This window comes from Scardinius erythrophthalmus (genome assembly GCF_964197995.2).
Source record: "Scardinius erythrophthalmus genome assembly, chromosome: 10".
In the NCBI taxonomy this organism is placed as follows: Eukaryota; Metazoa; Chordata; class Actinopteri; order Cypriniformes; family Leuciscidae; genus Scardinius; species Scardinius erythrophthalmus.
The window spans coordinates 34,638,699-34,656,876 of NC_138230.1; the positions used below are offsets into that span (position 1 = coordinate 34,638,699).

The window sequence follows — 18,178 nt, forward strand, 5'->3', positions numbered from 1 at the left end:
TCAAGGAATGTTGGTGAGTCGACTCTGTATATATATATATATAGTCTTCCTCTCATGCTGATAGGATAGACGTGGCATTGCTGATGATGGATTATTTGAACGTGCTCCTCCCGAACTTTGTTAATAAAACATCATTTGTTTGATTTGTTCATTGTAAGCATCTGAAAGTCTGTAAATTTTGCCAATAAACCTGATTTGCAATGAGGGGTATATACAATCTAAAAATGCTGAAAGTTGTCTGTGACGTGCAGGTTTGTGTGTATTTGTGTGTGTGTACTGAAATATCATAGGCTGTTTGTTGGCCACTTTAATCATTAAACTGCAGTAGGATATACTAGTTATATAGGCCTACATCACAAAAATACACAGCTTTTGACAAAAGCAATAACTATAATGACAATAATGTAGCCTAGGCTATGTCTCCATCTAACACTTCTTATCCATTATTGTTGTCTTGGAGAATAAATGCTTCTCATCGCAACTGTTACTAAGGGGAGGCGGGAATACGTGAAAACCACAGTCTGTGCAATCATTATTCAGAAAAAAAACTGACCAATCAATTTTACCGCAGACGGCCAGTTCCGCCTCCTTAAATGGTTGCCATTTTGGAGTAAAGCCCTCATTGAAATGTTGTGTAGGCCTATATAAATATTTTTTTACAATACAAATTCATACTACTTGTTATTGTATCTGACTCATTAGTAGCCTAAGTTATTGTTTTTATAGATTGAGAGAATAAATTTGCATCTGTAATTATTATAATGAGGCATGCCAGAGGGTCCTATTGAGGTGTGTGTGTGTGTGTGTGTGTGTGTGTGTGTGTGTGTGTGTGTGTGTGTGTGTGTGTGTGTGTGTGTGTGTGTGTGTGTGTGTGTGTGTGTGTGTGTGTGTGTGTGTGTGTGTGTGTTATTGCAGTGGTAGTGTTAATAACATTATTATTATTATTATTATTATTATTATTATTATTATTATTATTATTATTATTATTAGGCTACATTTGCAGTCCAAAATCCAATAGACTTAAAATCAGCTCTGGGGTGTGTTTCCTAAAGCAAACTATGGTCGTAAGTTCTGTCATTACAGTGGAACTTGCGACCATAGTTGGCTAACGATGCTTTTGGGAAACGCACCCCAGAGCAGCCCTCCATCATCCTAAAAAAAGGATGGATTTTATTTGTTGGGATCTGGCAACCTCTCACGCATCAGCGTTCACTGTGAATTGGTCTGAACCACACGCGTATTTTCTCCTTGCTCAACTACAATTTCTTCTCTTAAATTGTTCGATTTGCTTGTCATGTAACTGAAATTTCCAGAGACGGAAATTTATACAGGTGAAAGCTTTTGTCCGGAAAAAAAAACATTCAAGATGGGTTGCGCTGGATTCACCTGCTCCAAGAATTCCCTGTGCGCGCTCAACATCCTCTATGTTGTGAGTAACCAATGCATGAAGGGAAGCAACCATATGGAACATCTTTATCGGCCTTTATCCTAACATTTGCACATGTGTTTTATAAATGCTCATACAATAGGTGTTTCTGTGCGGCTGTATTACAGTTCTCGGCGTCTCAGGGCTCATGTGAATTATTTAGAGAGATTCTTTGTGTGGAATGAGGCCGATGAGCGGTTCTGGTTTCACGCACAGCCTGTAGAATAACATCACGGTTTCCTCGCAACTCGTCTGTTTTTGGCAAAGTCACATCCTGCTTTTGTTCTACTTATCCTGCTTCATTAGTCTCGAGCTGATATTGTGGTGCTGACTAAGTTCTTATCTTCATTGAAGTAGAAACTAAGAAAACATTATAATCAGCTGTGATCATTCACTTGTTATATATATAGAGATCAGGGGTAATTTCTCATTGTCACATGGACTAACCTCTAAAGAATCATTTGTGCTTTTGAGGAATGAATAGCCTTTTGACATTTTGTGTTATGATGTGACTGTTTTATTCTCAAGTGACATCACAGCTGTTGGGTCTTTCTCGCCATTTGCCTGCCTTTTACTCCCTTGAATCATCACTGACATATCTCAAATGAAACTGAACCTTTTTGAAAAAAAAAAAAAAACATTTGCTTACTGTGTGCAATACACAATGCAATAGCTTTTAGGATTTTGGGAATTGTTTAAGAATCGCCATTTAGGCCTATGTAAAAAATAAAATAAAAACATTTGAATGAACATGGATCACGCCATATCGTGTAATTACCGTAACTATTCTGACCTGTAAAAAACATTCACGTGACTGATTTTCTGGGAGCTACGACTTGTACCACGTGACCGCTGTACCACGCTAGTGACGCGACCACTGCAGATTTATTTTGGAGTTATTAGTGCAATAGAATTTAAACGTATATTAATAATAATAATAACTTATAAGTCCGAATCCGGGGACAGCTCCGAATACAGCGTCACGTGTAGATCTGTAAATTATGGCGTGAATGCAGCATGAACTCTCCTTTTAGCTTATTTGACACTGAAGTGGGAAAATGTTATATTGAATATTGAGAATCGAAATATAATATAAAAAATAATAACGATGATGATTACTCAATAGTTATGTTGAAGTGTCTTGTCTTTATTCCTTTTTCCCTCATTAATGATTTCTTACATTCTCTTGGCTTCCTCACCAGTTATTTTAGTATTATTATTTTTTTATATACAAATCGTTTTTATTAATATTTTGACTTTTATGGTTTCATTTTCATTTTGATTTAGTATTTGTATGTGTTTAGGACATTTGTGTTAGTTTTTGTATTTTAACACTTCTTTTTAGCTTTATATTTATTTCAGTTTAAATATCTCTAGTTACTTCCATTAGGCAACACTTGTAATTTCATTTCATTTTTGTAAAAGTTTTTCATCTAATATTTTATTTCAGATTTATTTCAGTTAATGAAAGCAATTCAATGAAAGTTTATGTAGTTTTATTTTACATTTACAATTTTACAATAACACCACTGTTCCTCCCTGACTTCAGATGGTGAGCTTGCTGATGATTGGCATCGCTGCCTGGGGGAAGTGTTTTGGGCTGGTGTCGAGCTTCCAGGTGGTGGGTGGCATCATTGGAGTGGGGGTCTTCCTCTTCTTTGTTGCCCTTGCTGGACTTATTGGTGCCATGAAGCACCACCAGGTTCTGCTGTTCTTTGTATCCTTTACTGTGATCATAAATAGACAGTGAACACAGCAGTTGTAGTGCAGTGTTTTGACATTGGTATGTATGTCAAGCAGAATGAATAAATAATTTTAACTGTACTGTGCAATAATTATATTAGTGGGCTGGAATTAGCTGAAAGTTTGTGGCTGCATCTGAAATTGTGTTCTATTTAGTATGAATCCGGGTGCACTACATTCACCATGTTGTCAGTATCATGCGACCTACCAGCGTTGGTTGCGTCGCTTCACCGCCATTCACAGATCCTCTCCCGTGGGCCGTGGCCTCATGGGATAGTAAAGTGTCCATTGTATGCACATACTTTTTGCCTACTCTTTCATGAGTACTGTGAATTCGGAGATGCTTCTTTTGTCATATACTGTTTTTCGCCTACTATATAGTATGCGATATCGGAAGCGGCCAATGTTTGTATTAATTTTCTTGGTGCATGTTGTAAGATCCTTATGTAAACTGAACACCACTGGGACCACCCTATGTAATCAGTCAAAAAGTCATAATTAACTGAAACTAAAATAGCTAGTTATTTATATTAATTGGTTGAAATGCTTTTTTCTAATTGGATCAAACCGTTTATTAATGTTCGTATACATATTTTCAATGGCCTCATGCAAACAAACTCTAATGTGTGTCAGGTATTTGTCTTTCATTACATGATGTGCTCTGTGTTTGTCTTCATTGCTCTTGGAAATGAGACAGGGTGATGATCTGCTCATGTAATGTATTTCACTCTGTTTCCATAGAGTGGTGCCGTTAACATGACAAATGAGAGTGCACATCACTACTTATGTAAAAAGGTCTCTTAAACTAAATTAAATGAAGTAATCCTGAGATGAATTTGGGTCATTACTAAAAATGTTTATAGGAAGCTTGTATTACACTCTGATACTCAAGGAGGAATGATTGCATGATTATTCCAGTCTGGTAATGGATATGGGTGTAATGAGGGGTCTACAGGATTAGGATCCATTTGCAGTTTTATTGAAAACCAGAGTTATGCAGTAAAGGTGCAATCTACAGCAAAGACGATAGCGTAAACAGAAACAGGCAGTAGTCCGGACAGGCAGCAAACGTAGGCCTGCAGAGTCCAGGGAAGGCGGCAAAGAATCAAGCAAGGGTATAACAATCCACAATTATAAACGCTCAGAAAAGATCACAGAGGCAAATCAAGACTTTGCAAAGTATGTGCGGGTGTGATCTGCTTAAGTAGCGCGTGTGTGTGTGTGTGTGTGTGTGTGTGTGTGTGATGAAATGCAGGTGAGAGTGCAATCAGTCCCAGGAATGAGGAATATAGGAAATGAAATGAAGTCCAAATGAGAAAGTCAATATTCAGGTGATGGCTCTCTCTGGTGGTGTGAAGTAGGCGGTGCGGGAGCCTCGCTTGTAACAATGGGAAACTATTTTAGTATAAAATTTCTTTCTTACTCAATAAAACATAAAATAATCATGTTTTTTTTTAAGCATAACTTACAGTGTGATACAATTTTATATGTAATTGCCATTTATTATTGGATTCCAACTACTATATGTGCCTTGATTTATATTATGTCTTGTTGAATCTTTGTTTTTTTTGTTTTTTTGTATGTATGTGTGTATATGTGTGTGTATTCTTCAGTGATTTTACTCTGAATATTTCTGAATTGTATTCTGTGTTTTAATCCTTAATTTGTTGAATAGTACATGATTGTCCTCTTCCTGGTGTTTGTAGTTCAGTTTTCAGTGTCTAGTGCGTGTCTGGCTATTAATGAGGACCAGCAGGTAAGACTGATCACTGTACTTCAGTATACTGTATACACTTGCATAAATCCACTTTGGTGGTTTGTAGTCTTTTGAAATGTGCTACAAATATAAATCATTTTGAAAGAATTTAAAAAAATCCGCAAGCATGCATTCAATTGAATAAATTAAACTAAATAAATGCTTTTATAATGTTACAAAAGATGTCTATTTCAAATAAATTCTGTTCTTTTGAACTTTGTATTCATCAAAGAATCCTGAAATGTTTTCAACCTGGATGATAATAATAATAAATGTTTCTTGAGCAGAAAATCAGCAAATTAGAATGATTTCGGAAGGATCATGTGACACTGAAGACTGGAGTAAAATTCAGCTTTGCCATTGCTGGAATAAATTACCTTTTCAAACATATTTAAATAGAAAACAGTTAATAGTTGAAATAGTCAATATTTCACAATATTAGTGTTTTTACTGTGTTTTTGATCAAATAAATGCAACATTGGTGAGCATAAGAGACTTCTTTAAAGGAACACTCCACCGTTTTTTGAAATAGGGCTTATTCATCTTCTTTCCTACATTTAGATTGGTGGGCAAATGCATTTTTGTCTCAGTGCATGCATTGTTTTAGTTTGACAGGGTCGGTGCTAGCTTAGTTTAGCATAATGAATGGAATCCTTTGTTGCCAGCTAGCATGTCCTGAGTAAAAGTAATATAAAAAATAAAAAAACCCACCTAATTACTTCTTGTGGCCTGCGTATTCACAATGAGTACAAATAGCTATGCAGATTAACACTAGGCGATTTCCTAGGCAGATATTGACTTTTATATTAAGGACTATATTAGGGGGAAGCACAGGCGAAGCACTGCTACTTGGGCGTGATATCTCTGCCTGTGCTTCCCCCTAATATAGTCCCAAGTCAATATCTGCATAGAAAATCGTTAATCTGTTAATCTGCATCGCTATTTGTACTTATTGTGAATACGCAGGCCACAAGAAGTAATTAGGTGGGGTTTTTTTTTATATATATATTACTTTTACTTAGGACAAGCTAGCTGGCAACAATGATTCCATTCATTATGCTAAGCTAAGCTAGCGACAACCCTGCCAAACTAAAACAATGCATGCACTGAGACAAAAATGCATTTGCCCACCTATCTAAATGTAGGAAAGAAGGTGAATAATCCCTATTTCAAAAAACGGTGGAGTGTTCCTTTAAAAAAACATTTGGTGCTCCAAATATTGGGTCTAAAATGAACTAAAACTAAAATGACTAAAATGAACCCCAACCCTAAACTTTGATGCATGTAAATGGTTGTCTTTTTATTTGTTTATTTATTATTGTTGTTTGTTCGATTTTGTGTTTTCTCATAAGTTGTTGTGTTTCATACCTGTGTGTAGAATCACCTTCTGGAGGTGGGCTGGAATAACTCTCTGACCACTCAGAGGGACGTGGAGAAGAGTCTGAACTGCTGCGGTTTCTCTCACATGGACATCAATGGAAGCTGTGCCGCAGTAATTTCCTCTGATACACACTCTTCATTGTTGTTTTGTTATGTTCTTGAAGAATTGCTTGTGCTGAACTATATGAATGGCACCTGTGTGGATGATAATGACTGTTAATTATTTGCATGCTTATTATGATAGCATAAGTTAAGCAGTTACATTATTTGTTCTATTTTAATAACTCTTTTTTTTGACTAGAAGTGATGTTAAACCTATATGTCTACTAACTCTTATTAGAGTGTTAGTAGAGTATTAGTAGACTGGTTGGTTTAGGGTTAGAATAAGTTAACATGTACTTGCAAAGTTAGTCAGTAGAATATATTTTGGGGGAGCATCACAATAAAGAGTTAGCAGATATTAAGCAGGCAGTCTACTAATACTCCTTTGAGAGTTAGTTGACAGGCGTTGCAAAGTTACTCATAGTCAAACAGAATGTTCAAAAGGGACCATCAAAATAAAGTGTTATAAATAACTCACTGCTCTTGTCAATGTCTGTTCTGCTTCTGCGCAGCCCTGCTTCCATTACAGCACTTGTACCACATGTGCAGCAAAGATCCAGGAGCACGCCGGCGAGGTGCTGCGCTTCGTCGGAGGGATCGGTCTCTTCTTCAGCTTCACTGAGGTCAGCCTGCTAAACTAACTTCTGCTTTGATATCTTCTTTGAAATTCTTCACTGAATTTGACAACCAGAATGTTTTCTGGTGTTTCTTGAGCTTTAGTGTGTAATGTTGCTGTTTAAGCATGAAAAGGGTCTGCAAAGCTACAAAGCACGAAGTCCACTCCAAAGGGAGTTATTCTCTATATCAGGAAGCTGTTACTGAACTCTCTGAAACGCCACGATTTTAGTCTTGGGGGAAGAAACTCTTTTCTACAGGGAGCGTTTACATCACAATATTCCTCATTTAAATTAATCCCACCCAAGACATGCGCAAAATTAAGGGTTGAGTTGCATTGGAAGTGTATTGAAACTAGCAGTTATGGTAAGGTCCGTGACATTTCCAAAATACGCTCGAAGTGGTTGACCAATCACAACACAAACGACCCATCAGAGCACCCTAACTTTTCTGAAGGAGGGGCTTCATATAGAGACGGGAACTAATCAGAGAGTTACAGACAGACTGTGAGGGGAGCTGCTACAACAATATAAAAATAATGTTTTTTAAAAAAAATTCTAATTGTATAGTAGACCCCAAAAACAAAATTAAGACTTAAAAAAATAGCCTATAGAGGGCGCAACAAGATAAGAAATATTTGAAGTCCACTCTTGCGCTACGTTTCCAACAGTTAAAATGACAAATAAATGCATACTCCGATAGCGCTCCACAAGATATGTTTGATTATACCATGTGGATGCTCAGAATTGATAGGGAGAATGCACGTTTTGAACAGCTTATTGTAAACGTAAGGTAATCGCCGTTCTAAACTAATGCGCTGCTGCACTGTAACAGACATACTGACAGTAGCTCGCACATCACGTGCAGATCCCGTTCACAAAGACATTTAGTAGCTGTCAACACTTCTGTGATTTAGCAATAAAATTGAAAAGTTCTAGCATATATTTCTTAGTAACTAAACTTACATCTTCACTATTAGTAGAGAGATTCTGCCAGGTAGAATTAATTCACACGCAATCTCTCTCTCACTAATGCATTCATATAAATGTAATCTTTCCTGTGCTACATTATCTGTATCCGATTTAGAACGAGCAGAAATCTGTGAGAAATATAACGACCCAAAGACAAAAGTACTGATACAAATAAGCTTTTATGTTGGAGCAATAGTCTTGTGGGCAGCGCTGTGTCGTCATGCTATAGCTGTGCACAAGGCAACCCGCGTTCGATTCTCAGCTCGAGGTTCAGGCTTATTTGTTCATTAATGACATCATCAGCATCAGACTTTAATCACATAAATGTTGACTTAAACAATCTGAAGACGTTCATCCCCTAATTGTTACAGAAAATACAGATTGTAAAAATTGTAAAGAAAATGTCTAGTTTTGGTCATCGATATACCAACACCACCATGCTAAGGGGAGTGCATGCTCACTGGCAGTGACAACTGTCAGAACCAGTAAAATTAAAATGAAATGCCAGAAGCACTCACCCTCAGGTCACACTGGGCTGTCAGTGACAGCATTCTCTACAGTCATAGCCCAAGCTATATGCTTCACAGGAAAACCTCCATAAACTTAGTTGAATGAAAGGCCTACCTGAGTCTGCTCAAGGGCCTGGGACCACAGCTTCAAATTAGAAGGGGTCCCTTCTAGGGAATGTGGCTAGGGAACTCGGAGCACCAGCCAATCACTATTCAGGGGAACATACTCACCTGAAATGCCACCAGGAAGGCCTAAGCTGGTGTCACTTACATTGGACATTTCAGTCTCGCCAACTTCCTGTCTGTCCGAAGACAGAGCCTCTGGACACTTGCCTTTAGATAAGGCATCTAACCCAAGGGACTGCGAAGCTGACAGTGAACAATTCTGCCCGGATCTCAGAGGCGGGGTATCCAGGAGAGCATGACTCAGCATAGCGCTTACAACCCTTGCCAGCGAGGGGAGTTTCTCTGCTCGATCCACAGATCTACCCAGTGCTTGTGTTTCAAAGCACTGAGGAGGCCTGAAAAGGCCTAAGGACTGGGAGGCCTCATGAGAGGCCTACAACCATCTGACCAGACTCAGGAGGCAGAGTACTCATAGTGACCCTCAGTGAGGGGAGCACATGGCCTGCTTGGTATGCAAACCAGGCTGTAGGCTAAAAAAGAGATTCTGTGAGGGAACCAGTAGCAGAAAGTAAACACTTTAATCATGCTTAAAGAAGAATCATGTTTAGCTGCCTGCTAAGGCCAGCTGAACTGATAGCAAGCAGCCGCTAGCTGCCAGAACCCAGTATCGCTGGGAAACCACTTACAGGGAGGCCTGGTGATGCCTACTACCTGATAACCTGTAGGTATGCTACCTAGTGCCCATACTTGGGAACTCGCCTTCAGGGAGGCCTGGTGAGGCCTACTACCTGATAGCCAGTCAGGCTAGCTGTCCAGTTGCCCATATGTGGGAATTCACCTTCAGGGAGGCCTGGAGAGCCCTACTACCTGATGGCAAGCTAGAAAACTGGTTGCTATGAACCCCAATTCCGGGTGTCAGTCCCAGAGTGGCCTGCTAAGGCCAGCTGCCCAGTCCTGGGGCTCAGTCTCGGAGTGGTCTGTTAAGGCCGGCCACCTGAAAGTTTTCTTAGGTAAGAAACGGACTGCCATGAACCAATAAGTTTGGGGACTGTGCTTCATGGTGGCCTGATAAGGTCAACCTCCGAATATTGGTCTTACTAGCTGGCAACAATTACCCACTCTGTTGGTGGGTGTGCCTTCTAGGAGGTCTAAACGGCCAACCATACAGTGGCAAATCTCATTTGGTTGATCATGATCGGGGCTCGCCTCCACAGAGGCCCACTGAAGCCAATTGTCTGATTGGCCAGTGAATTTAACAGCCAAGCACCCTATCTGCTGGCTGTGTACCCCGTCACTCGAAAACTCATGAGAGGCCTACTCAGCCTGAGGCACACCGGTGTTGTCAGCCATCTACCCATACTGCTGGGGACACGCTTTTAGGGAGGCCTGGTAGGGCCTACTAACTGATAGCAAGTCTATTCTGCTATGAACACAATACCGTTGGGAACCATACTACACCAACTCAAACATTAGGGCCACCCACAGGAAGCCTCTTGAGACTGGCTACCTGGTTTGCAGCTTTAATGCATGTCCCACAACATTGGGACTCTCTTCCGAGGAGGCCTGTTAAGGCCTTCTACCCGTCAGTGAGTCTACTGCCCGAACTACTAAGGCCAACCACCTGAGGCAAGCTGGCCTAAAGAGCCCTTTTGGGGGCTGCCCGTCAAGGAGGCCTGCTGAGGCCTACGACTTGACAGTGCAGCCTTCATTGGCAGATAAGCTGTTTACACAGCGCCTACAGTAACCTGGTACCTATCCACATTGCCCATGGCAGTGTACTCAGCAAAAACGCAACACCCCTTATGCAAGGGGAGTACAACATACGCCACCCTGCCTCAATGGAGGCCCCAGATTGAGGAGCCTACCATCTATACGCATGGGCGTCTGCTCATGGCAATGCACTGGATTCAAGGGAGCGTACTTCGAAAACCAAAATGAAGTGAAGGTTAGAACTTTCCACTCGACCCGAGCCATAGTGGTGTGCGGTAGAACAGTGGTTCTCAGTTCCAGTCCTCGGGACCCGCTGCTCTGCACATTTTGTATGTCTCCCTTATTAATCACACCTGAACCAGATCATCAGCTCATAAGGAGAGACTCCATGAACTGAACTGAGTGTGTCAGATAAGAGAGACATACAAAATGTGCAGAGCAGTGGGTCCCGAGGACTGGAATTGAGAACCACTGCGGTAGAATGATACAGAGCTGAGAGTGGAGTACTCAGAACTCCACTCTCTGTGGACTCTCTAAGTCACTCAAATAGACTAGACTCTCAAATAGATTTTTAGGCGTGTCGAAAGATCACCACAGACACAGTACAATCAAACATGGGATAATCTCACAGTATAACAAGCAGCTGTACAAAATATGATACCAGTTTATCTCTTTTAATTATTTTTATAACTGTATCCACTGTATGTCCGACTGACTACCACTGTATTCTTCCTTTTGATTCTAAACTGAGAATTGGGTAAGAGCAAAATAAGATTTTGACAGATGAGAAGTTTGTTCTATGTATCATCTTTTTACTACTTTAATTAATTTTACTCTAATTAAATTTATCATTTATCTCTTTTAATTCGTTTTATAACTCTTTTCATTTCCCTTGCTTTTATGTTGTGCTTATTTTCTATGCAAAGCACTTTGAATTGCCATAGTGTGGTATTTTAATTCATTTCTATGTAAAGCACTTTGAATTGCCATAGTGTATGAAATGTGTTTTATAAATAAACTTGCCTTGCCTTACCTTGCCTAAAATGTATGGATTTCGGAAGGAAAAAGAATGAATGAATTACAATATGACTAAATAATTTGCACTTAAAATCTATATAATAAAAAAGATGTATTTTTAAAGTAAATTATTGTTAAAATGATATATGATTGTATTATTATGGTGGTTATCAGTACATTTTAGTTTATAAAGTAGTATTTTAACATTTTGTCACTTAAAGGAATAATTCACTTAAAAAATGAAAATTCTGTCATCATTTACTCACCCTCAAGTTGTTTCAAACCTGTATGAATTTCTTTCTGCTGCTGAACACAAAAGAAGATATTTTGAAGAATGTCATTAACCAAACAGTTGATGTCATTGACTTCCATAGTATTTTTTTTTTTCCTACTATGGAGGTCATAGGGTACATCAACTGTTTGGTTACAGACATTCTTCAAAATATCTTATTTTGTGTTCAGCAGAAGAATGAAATTCATACAGGTTTGAAACAACTATTGAACTATTCCTTTAACGAAATATACTAGTAAAAAAAATATACAGTTATCAATATGCCATCCCATAACACCTGAACACTGTCACTGTATTTTTTACAGAACATTTCTAGCAACCACAGCTGCCAGCTTTTTACTGTACATTTAACAGAACATTTACAATGTGTTTGTTTTTCCTCCCATCATTCTGGTTATTTCAGATTCTGGGTGTTTGGCTGACATATAGGTACAGAAACCAAAAGGACCCACGGGCGAATCCAAGCGCCTTCCTGTAGATTTGAATCGGATTATGTCGTCTGACCACTGGAATTCTCATTGGAGCTGTTAAAGAGAGTGTGTGTGTGTTTGCTTTTACTGAAGAGGAGACCAGCCTGCGTGTTCTTGCTGCTATTTATTATTATGTGCTTGATTTTTCAAGAGTACAGTGTGAATGTACTGTACATCATGAGGCTGTACTTATAAGAATTCCTCTCTACGAAAGAACAGAACACCAAATACTAGTATGCAGTACTTACACTAATGGGCTAAACAACAAAGACCATTTGATTTTATGTTAACAGTTTTATCTTATGTGGTAAAACACATTAACAGAAAATGAGCTGCTGTGATCAAGACGTGCAGTGTGAGCATGACACTATTTATGTTGTTTATATATAAATATTGACAATATCAGAATGTTTCAATTCCACATTGATTTCTGATAATAAATGCACACATTTACAATTAGCATGGATGACAGTAAAAGTTGCTCGGAAACTGTTAGTTTGCTAGATGCATTATTTGGACTTCATAATGAGTGTGAAAAATTTAAAGAACTCAGTTACTTAAAAAGATTAATGGATGAATGTTTTTTTGAGCACTGTTTGATGATCTCGGATTTCATATTACATATTTATCTGCCCTTTTTCATTATGTGTGTGTGTGTGTGTGTGTGTGTGTGTGTGTGTGTGTGTGTGTGTGTGTGTGTGTGTGTGTGTGTGTGTGTGTGTGTGTGTGTGTGTGTGTTAGTTTCACTGACTTGATTTCGTGTATTGTTTTTGCTTCTTGCATGAATTCCTCATTGAAATGTACATCTATATCCAATGGTTCTGTGAACTGCTCTCTCAAGCATTTGAAATCAGAAAAAAAAAAATAAAGACTCTGTGGACACAATTGTACTTTGGCCAATTTTGTCTTTTGTATAACTTAATTGTTGGGTTATGCCTAATGCTTCTATTGTCTGAAATCCCCTTACATTATTTCAGGAGAGCAACTTCCTTTAACCTAAACCAATCAGAAACTGACACGCTCGGGCCAAGAACTCAGCTAGTAACTAGGCAACAATATGACTCAGGAAAACACGCTTCCAGAGCCAGCAGTTACTCGGACTCCTCCCACCAGGATACAAACCGGAGGCTCCGTTAGCTGGAAAACCACATAGCCTCTGCTTTGAATAAACTGTGCAAACGTCGCTGCGTACACAAATTACTACTGGCACCAACTTTTTGTACAACTTCATTTATTGAAAAAAGCAAACATGGAAATGAAAGCCTGACGGTTAACCGTAACAGAATCTATTCAAAGAAAGTATTTCAAATTTGTACAGAGCTTTACAGTGCGGTTCATGCCGTCAGTGAACAAATGACAGAATAATAGTGGCCCTCAGGGAAGTAATATCCTCTCGGCGGACAAAAATACTAGATTTTTGTGTTCACAACTCTGTCTTCAAAAACTTCAGGGCTCTTTGCATGTTGCTTAACACTGTGGAAACAAAACCAAACAAGCGACCCAGTCAGTATGATGATGATGATGATGATGTGTAATAACTTATCTAGGCATTAAAACTGCTTTCAGACTTACAGAGTTTCATGTCAGCCGGCTCATAGGCGTACATGCGGTTGGAATAGCGGCCTGTGATGTCTGCCCGAACGGTCATGGAGGGATCTGAAAAACAGGAGAGATTTGAATCATTTGCAGACTTAATGTGTACACTGTTAAAATGACATGACCAATGAGTAATTGCAAACTATATATTTTTACATTGCTTTAACTCATCAAAATAAGTTGCAGTTCTCAACTTTTTTTGTAAGTTATAGCTAACGTTACAAGATTCAACTCATTTTTTTTAAGTCAATTTAACTTGAAATGACTTAAATAGCCAAGTCGATTATACTTAAAAATGTAAGGCAGTAAAAACAATTTTACAGTGTAGCATCATTTATCTGTCTGTCATAATTAAATCAACTCACCAACAAAGAGGATTCTGGGAACATACTGTCCATCAGGAGACAAGTGCTTGTCTGTGGTCTCATACTGTAAAAAAACATGAATCCCAGTTCAATTTACAGACTTTCACAATACACATAGACCAGGACACTTTAATGCTGTTAATGTATTAACAATGAGCAATACATTTGTTACAGGATTTATTAATTTTTGTTAACTGTTGTTAATAAAAATACAACCCTCCCTTGTTAGTAACTCTGGTCCATTAAATAGCATATTAACAGATACAACTTTTGATTTTAATAATGTATTAGTAAATAAGCATTAATTAAGATTAATTATGCTTTAGACTAATTTTTCATTGTTAGTTAGTTAACTAATGTTAACAAATGTAAAGTGTTAGTGATTTTACTCACCACCAGATTCAAGATCACGAATTCCTCATCGACCAACTTCTGGATGTCTTTATCCTCAGCAAAGGCCTTCTTTAGAGCTAATTAAAAAATACAAACATGAAGAACAAACTATGAGTTTTAAACTACCAGTCAATGAAAATGTCAAAATAAAAGTCAAGCTCACCCTGGCTGTGTGGACAGTCCTCCAGGTGAAAGATGACCATGAGGGGCTTGTTCCTAATTAAACAGATAATACAAGTTGTACAAAATATTTAAAAAGATCATATAAAATCAATTTAAAAAGGTAACACTTTATTTTACAGTGTCCTTGTTAAACATTGCATGTACTTTCTACAGTAACAACAATTATGCATAATTACATGCAGCTAACCCAAACCCATGTTTTAATTCATATTACTCAGTACTTAAATGTATAATTAGCCTACACTTAAAATAAAGTGTAACCAAAAACAAAAAAATCATACGCAGATCTTCTATACACACAAAATTACTGATTATTGAACACCATGTACTCTATAATTCTATATAATACAAGCTTTTCTCACTTGGATCGTGACCAAAACAGAGCTTCCTCGTACGTCTGAGCCCAAATCAACTGATCACCCCATCCTGAAAAGAAAACAATACACAATATGAATAATAAAAACCAAAATCTACTTAGCCAATGTGGATGACTGCTATTACAGGCCAGACCTGTAGTATCAATATTGCACAAAGCGAGGTCTGTGGTTGTATTTCACACAATACAGAACTAGAATATTTCAATGAAAATGATCCTATACTACTTTCTGCGTATACAGTTCATTATGTAGCTTCAGTTTTGCTAGTATGACAGATAACGACAGCACACCCGCTTAGTCATCATTATGCAAAATTGCTGAAAAGAATGTGTCGAGATGTTTTCATGAAGCTGACCTCTGGAGAGAGTCTGAGGAATCCTCTTCTCCTTCTTCGGAGTGGTCTTCTCAGGCTTCCCCATGGCAGAGGACAAGGCCACCAGGACCAAGAGCACTGATAGTAATCCTTTAAGCATCTTCACGAGCTGAAAGAACAAAGCATTTCAATGTATAACTGTTAGGAAATGACAAAGCATGATTATAACAACCGTCCCAGCAGTTGCGTGCTAGAAAGCGATCTTTAGCAAAGCCTTCTGGAAAATATACGAGCACAATGTCCCTTTAATGACGGGTCCTCACCTGTTCTCAGGTTCCCTGCTGTGTATGTGTTCCGGCTCAGACTCCTGGTCCTCTGTTTCCACCCTCTCTCACCTGTTCGACACTTATACACCTGCTCTCCTGAGGCTCCGCCCACCCCTCTCCTGCTCTGGAATGCCATTCTGCGCCTTGATGCTGTTCAACCCCATTTTGCATGCCAACTTTCCATTAACTTTTTTATTTGGCTCGGGGCCAAGGATAGGTCGGCAGATTTAAGTGTGATAAGCTTTCGAAGACTAGTATGATTGGGCTTCTCAGGATTGGCTGAGCTCTAATCCATGACGTCAGAGGGGTACATTAACGGGGTTTCGTAATTTGAGGCATGACGTGGTGTTAGAATGAGAAACCAATGTTATGCATTAATATCTTAATGGCCCATTTTGTCAAATACTATACTAATACAAATTATCATTGAACAGTATAGGAAATCTACTATTTGTATGTAGAAACATTTGGACATTATAACTGGTGCATTAGAATTAATCTGATATCTGTAATATAATAGGGTGTGGATTTAATAGTCTTTATGCAAAGTCTAGTTTGCCGGTGAAATCCTACCCCTCAAACATTTGTTTAATGAAGCGCTCAAAAGGAAGTTTCTTGAATTCTGACGTGTCCTTAAGACGGCTGATTATGAGGAAGGCTTTTGGTGTAACTTTTTTTTCTGTGTAACCTTTGATTATTATTATTATTATTTTAAAATATTCAGTTTATTTTCATTCATTTTCAATTTTTCTTTTCTTTTCTTTCTTTTCTTTTATTGTGCTAAAAATGACGTTTTTTTGTCTTTAAAGGGATAGTTCACCCAAAAATCTAAATTTGCTGTTAATTTACTCTCCTTAAGGCCATCCAAGATGTAGGTTTTCTAAAAAAAAAAAATCTTCAATTAAACAGTAAAGACGATTTTTAGCTGAAACTGTCAGGAGCCATGGGTATTCTTTTTTTACTCTCAAAGTGTCTATTGACTTGCATTATACAAATCTCCAAGGTAAACAGTTTCAGCTAAAAATCTTCTTTGCAGTTCAACTGAAGAATAAAGTCGCCTACACCTTGAATGGCCTGAGGGTGAGTAAATTAACAGCACATTTTCATTTTTGAGACTCATGATTCTATGTGAGAAAGACATTTGGTGTATGATTATTTTTTTAAATTTCATTCAGTTTATTTTCATTAATTTTCAATCATATATACTTATATTAAATATTTATTATTTTATTTCATATTTCATTTCGTTTATTTAATTTAATTTAACTTTATTTTAGTAAAAAAAATATTTATCATTATTATTTTATTTATTTTATGAATTACATTACAGCGAAGCCATCACCATTGACATTTTGTTTGATCATTTGGAAATGATACTGATAACTGTATAACATGTCAGTTGCAGGCGTTATTGTGTAACATCCTCTGTTGAGTTACTCAAATGTCGAATGTTCAAATTTCCTGAGCAAGTCATAGCATCAGTGCTGGTGAGTTGGAGAGGTGAATGCTTAGCTAATTTCATCTTCTCTGAAAAATGACTCTCTCTCTCTGAAAATAATGTTGTAATTCAGGCCTGACAAAGTCCCTTTCCACTAGCAGCTCTGGGGTAATGTGACCAGTGGAGGATCAATGGTGTCTTTGTGCAGTGTGGAATCAACTCAAGGCCTCTACGACAACCAACACCACTCAGACTGAATGAATCAAGTCTTTTTATGACTTCACTCTCTGTGTCCTTCAGGTGGACATTTCTCTGTCACTATATTTCTGCCATTGTGCTGAAAATGACAGGTTTGACTTACTCAGGCCAACTAAAGATTCATGGCAACGGCATGCAGGAGACTAAAGCAGAGGATGTGCTCTACATTTAAGACAAGGTGTTAAACCTTCAGAAAATGTTGTTTATAATAATCATTAATTATTAAAATATTATAATAATGAAATAACAGAATAGAATATAACTTCAAACAATATAATTACATTATAATATGGTATTTAAAAAATATATAATATATATTTTAATAATTTAATAAATAATAAAAAGAATCTGTAAGATTTTTTGAAAGAAGTCTCTTAAGCTCACCAAGGTTGCATTGAAATATATTACAGTTTTAAGTTTTCTATTTAAATATATTTTAAAATGTAATTTATTCCTGTGATGGTAAACTTGAATTTTCAGCATCATTAATCCTTAAGAAATCATTCTAATATGCTGATTTCTTTGTTATTATCAATGTTAAAAAACAGTTGTGCTGCTTAATATTTTTTGTGGTAACCGTAATAAAAAAAAAAATCTGGATTCTTTGATGAATATAAAGTTCAAAAGAAAAACATTTACTTGAAAAAAATTAATATTTTGTAGCAATGTAAAAGTCTTTACTGTCTTGACAATTTAAGGAATCCTTGTTGAAAAACAGAAAACAATTGAACGGTAGTGTGCATGTTCATTTATTTGCAAAAATAGCATAATAATATTCTATTACCAAGATGTGTGACTTGTCTGAATACAGC

General features: G+C 37.6%; 2 protein-coding genes across 2 annotated transcripts; one reads left to right on the top strand and one right to left on the bottom strand.

Moving 5' to 3' along the window:
• Positions 1 to 1,093: 1,093 nt before the first annotated feature.
• On the top strand, positions 1,094 to 13,006 carry tspan13b (tetraspanin 13b). The gene is made up of 6 exons (XM_081375992.1): positions 1,094 to 1,429; positions 2,976 to 3,143; positions 4,845 to 4,925; positions 6,304 to 6,417; positions 6,920 to 7,030; positions 12,051 to 13,006. The coding sequence occupies exons 1-6, from the start codon at positions 1,367 to 1,369 to the stop codon at positions 12,123 to 12,125; spliced, it is 612 nt and encodes a 203-aa protein (XP_081232118.1). The 5' UTR covers positions 1,094 to 1,366; the 3' UTR covers positions 12,126 to 13,006.
• A 330-nt stretch (positions 13,007 to 13,336) lies between these two features.
• agr2 (anterior gradient 2) lies at positions 13,337 to 15,727 on the bottom strand. Its single transcript, XM_081375993.1, has 8 exons — positions 15,668 to 15,727; positions 15,387 to 15,513; positions 15,017 to 15,080; positions 14,635 to 14,687; positions 14,472 to 14,548; positions 14,079 to 14,142; positions 13,690 to 13,773; positions 13,337 to 13,590 (listed from the first exon to the last, which is right to left on the bottom strand). The coding sequence occupies exons 2-8, from the start codon at positions 15,502 to 15,504 to the stop codon at positions 13,541 to 13,543; spliced, it is 510 nt and encodes a 169-aa protein (XP_081232119.1). The 5' UTR covers positions 15,505 to 15,513; positions 15,668 to 15,727; the 3' UTR covers positions 13,337 to 13,540.
• Positions 15,728 to 18,178: the final 2,451 nt, after the last annotated feature.

What these genes read in the sequence shown, in the direction of transcription:
- tspan13b (XM_081375992.1), top strand. Translation starts at nt 1,367, where the DNA reads ATGGGTTGCGCTGGATTCACCTGCTCCAAGAATTCCCTGTGCGCGCTC. An exon ending in CTATTAATGAGGACCAGCAG is followed by an intron (nt 4,926 to 6,303) that starts GTAAGACTGATC and finishes ACCTGTGTGTAG; the next exon opens with AATCACCTTCTGGAGGTGGG. An exon ending in TCTTCTTCAGCTTCACTGAG is followed by an intron (nt 7,031 to 12,050) that starts GTCAGCCTGCTA and finishes TGGTTATTTCAG; the next exon opens with ATTCTGGGTGTTTGGCTGAC.
- agr2 (XM_081375993.1), bottom strand. Translation starts at nt 15,504, where the DNA reads ATGCTTAAAGGATTACTATCAGTGCTCTTGGTCCTGGTGGCCTTGTCC. An exon ending in GGACTGTCCACACAGCCAGG is followed by an intron (nt 14,549 to 14,634) that starts GTGAGCTTGACT and finishes TTTTTTAATTAG; the next exon opens with CTCTAAAGAAGGCCTTTGCT. An exon ending in TCGTGATCTTGAATCTGGTG is followed by an intron (nt 14,143 to 14,471) that starts GTGAGTAAAATC and finishes GTTTTTTTACAG; the next exon opens with TATGAGACCACAGACAAGCA.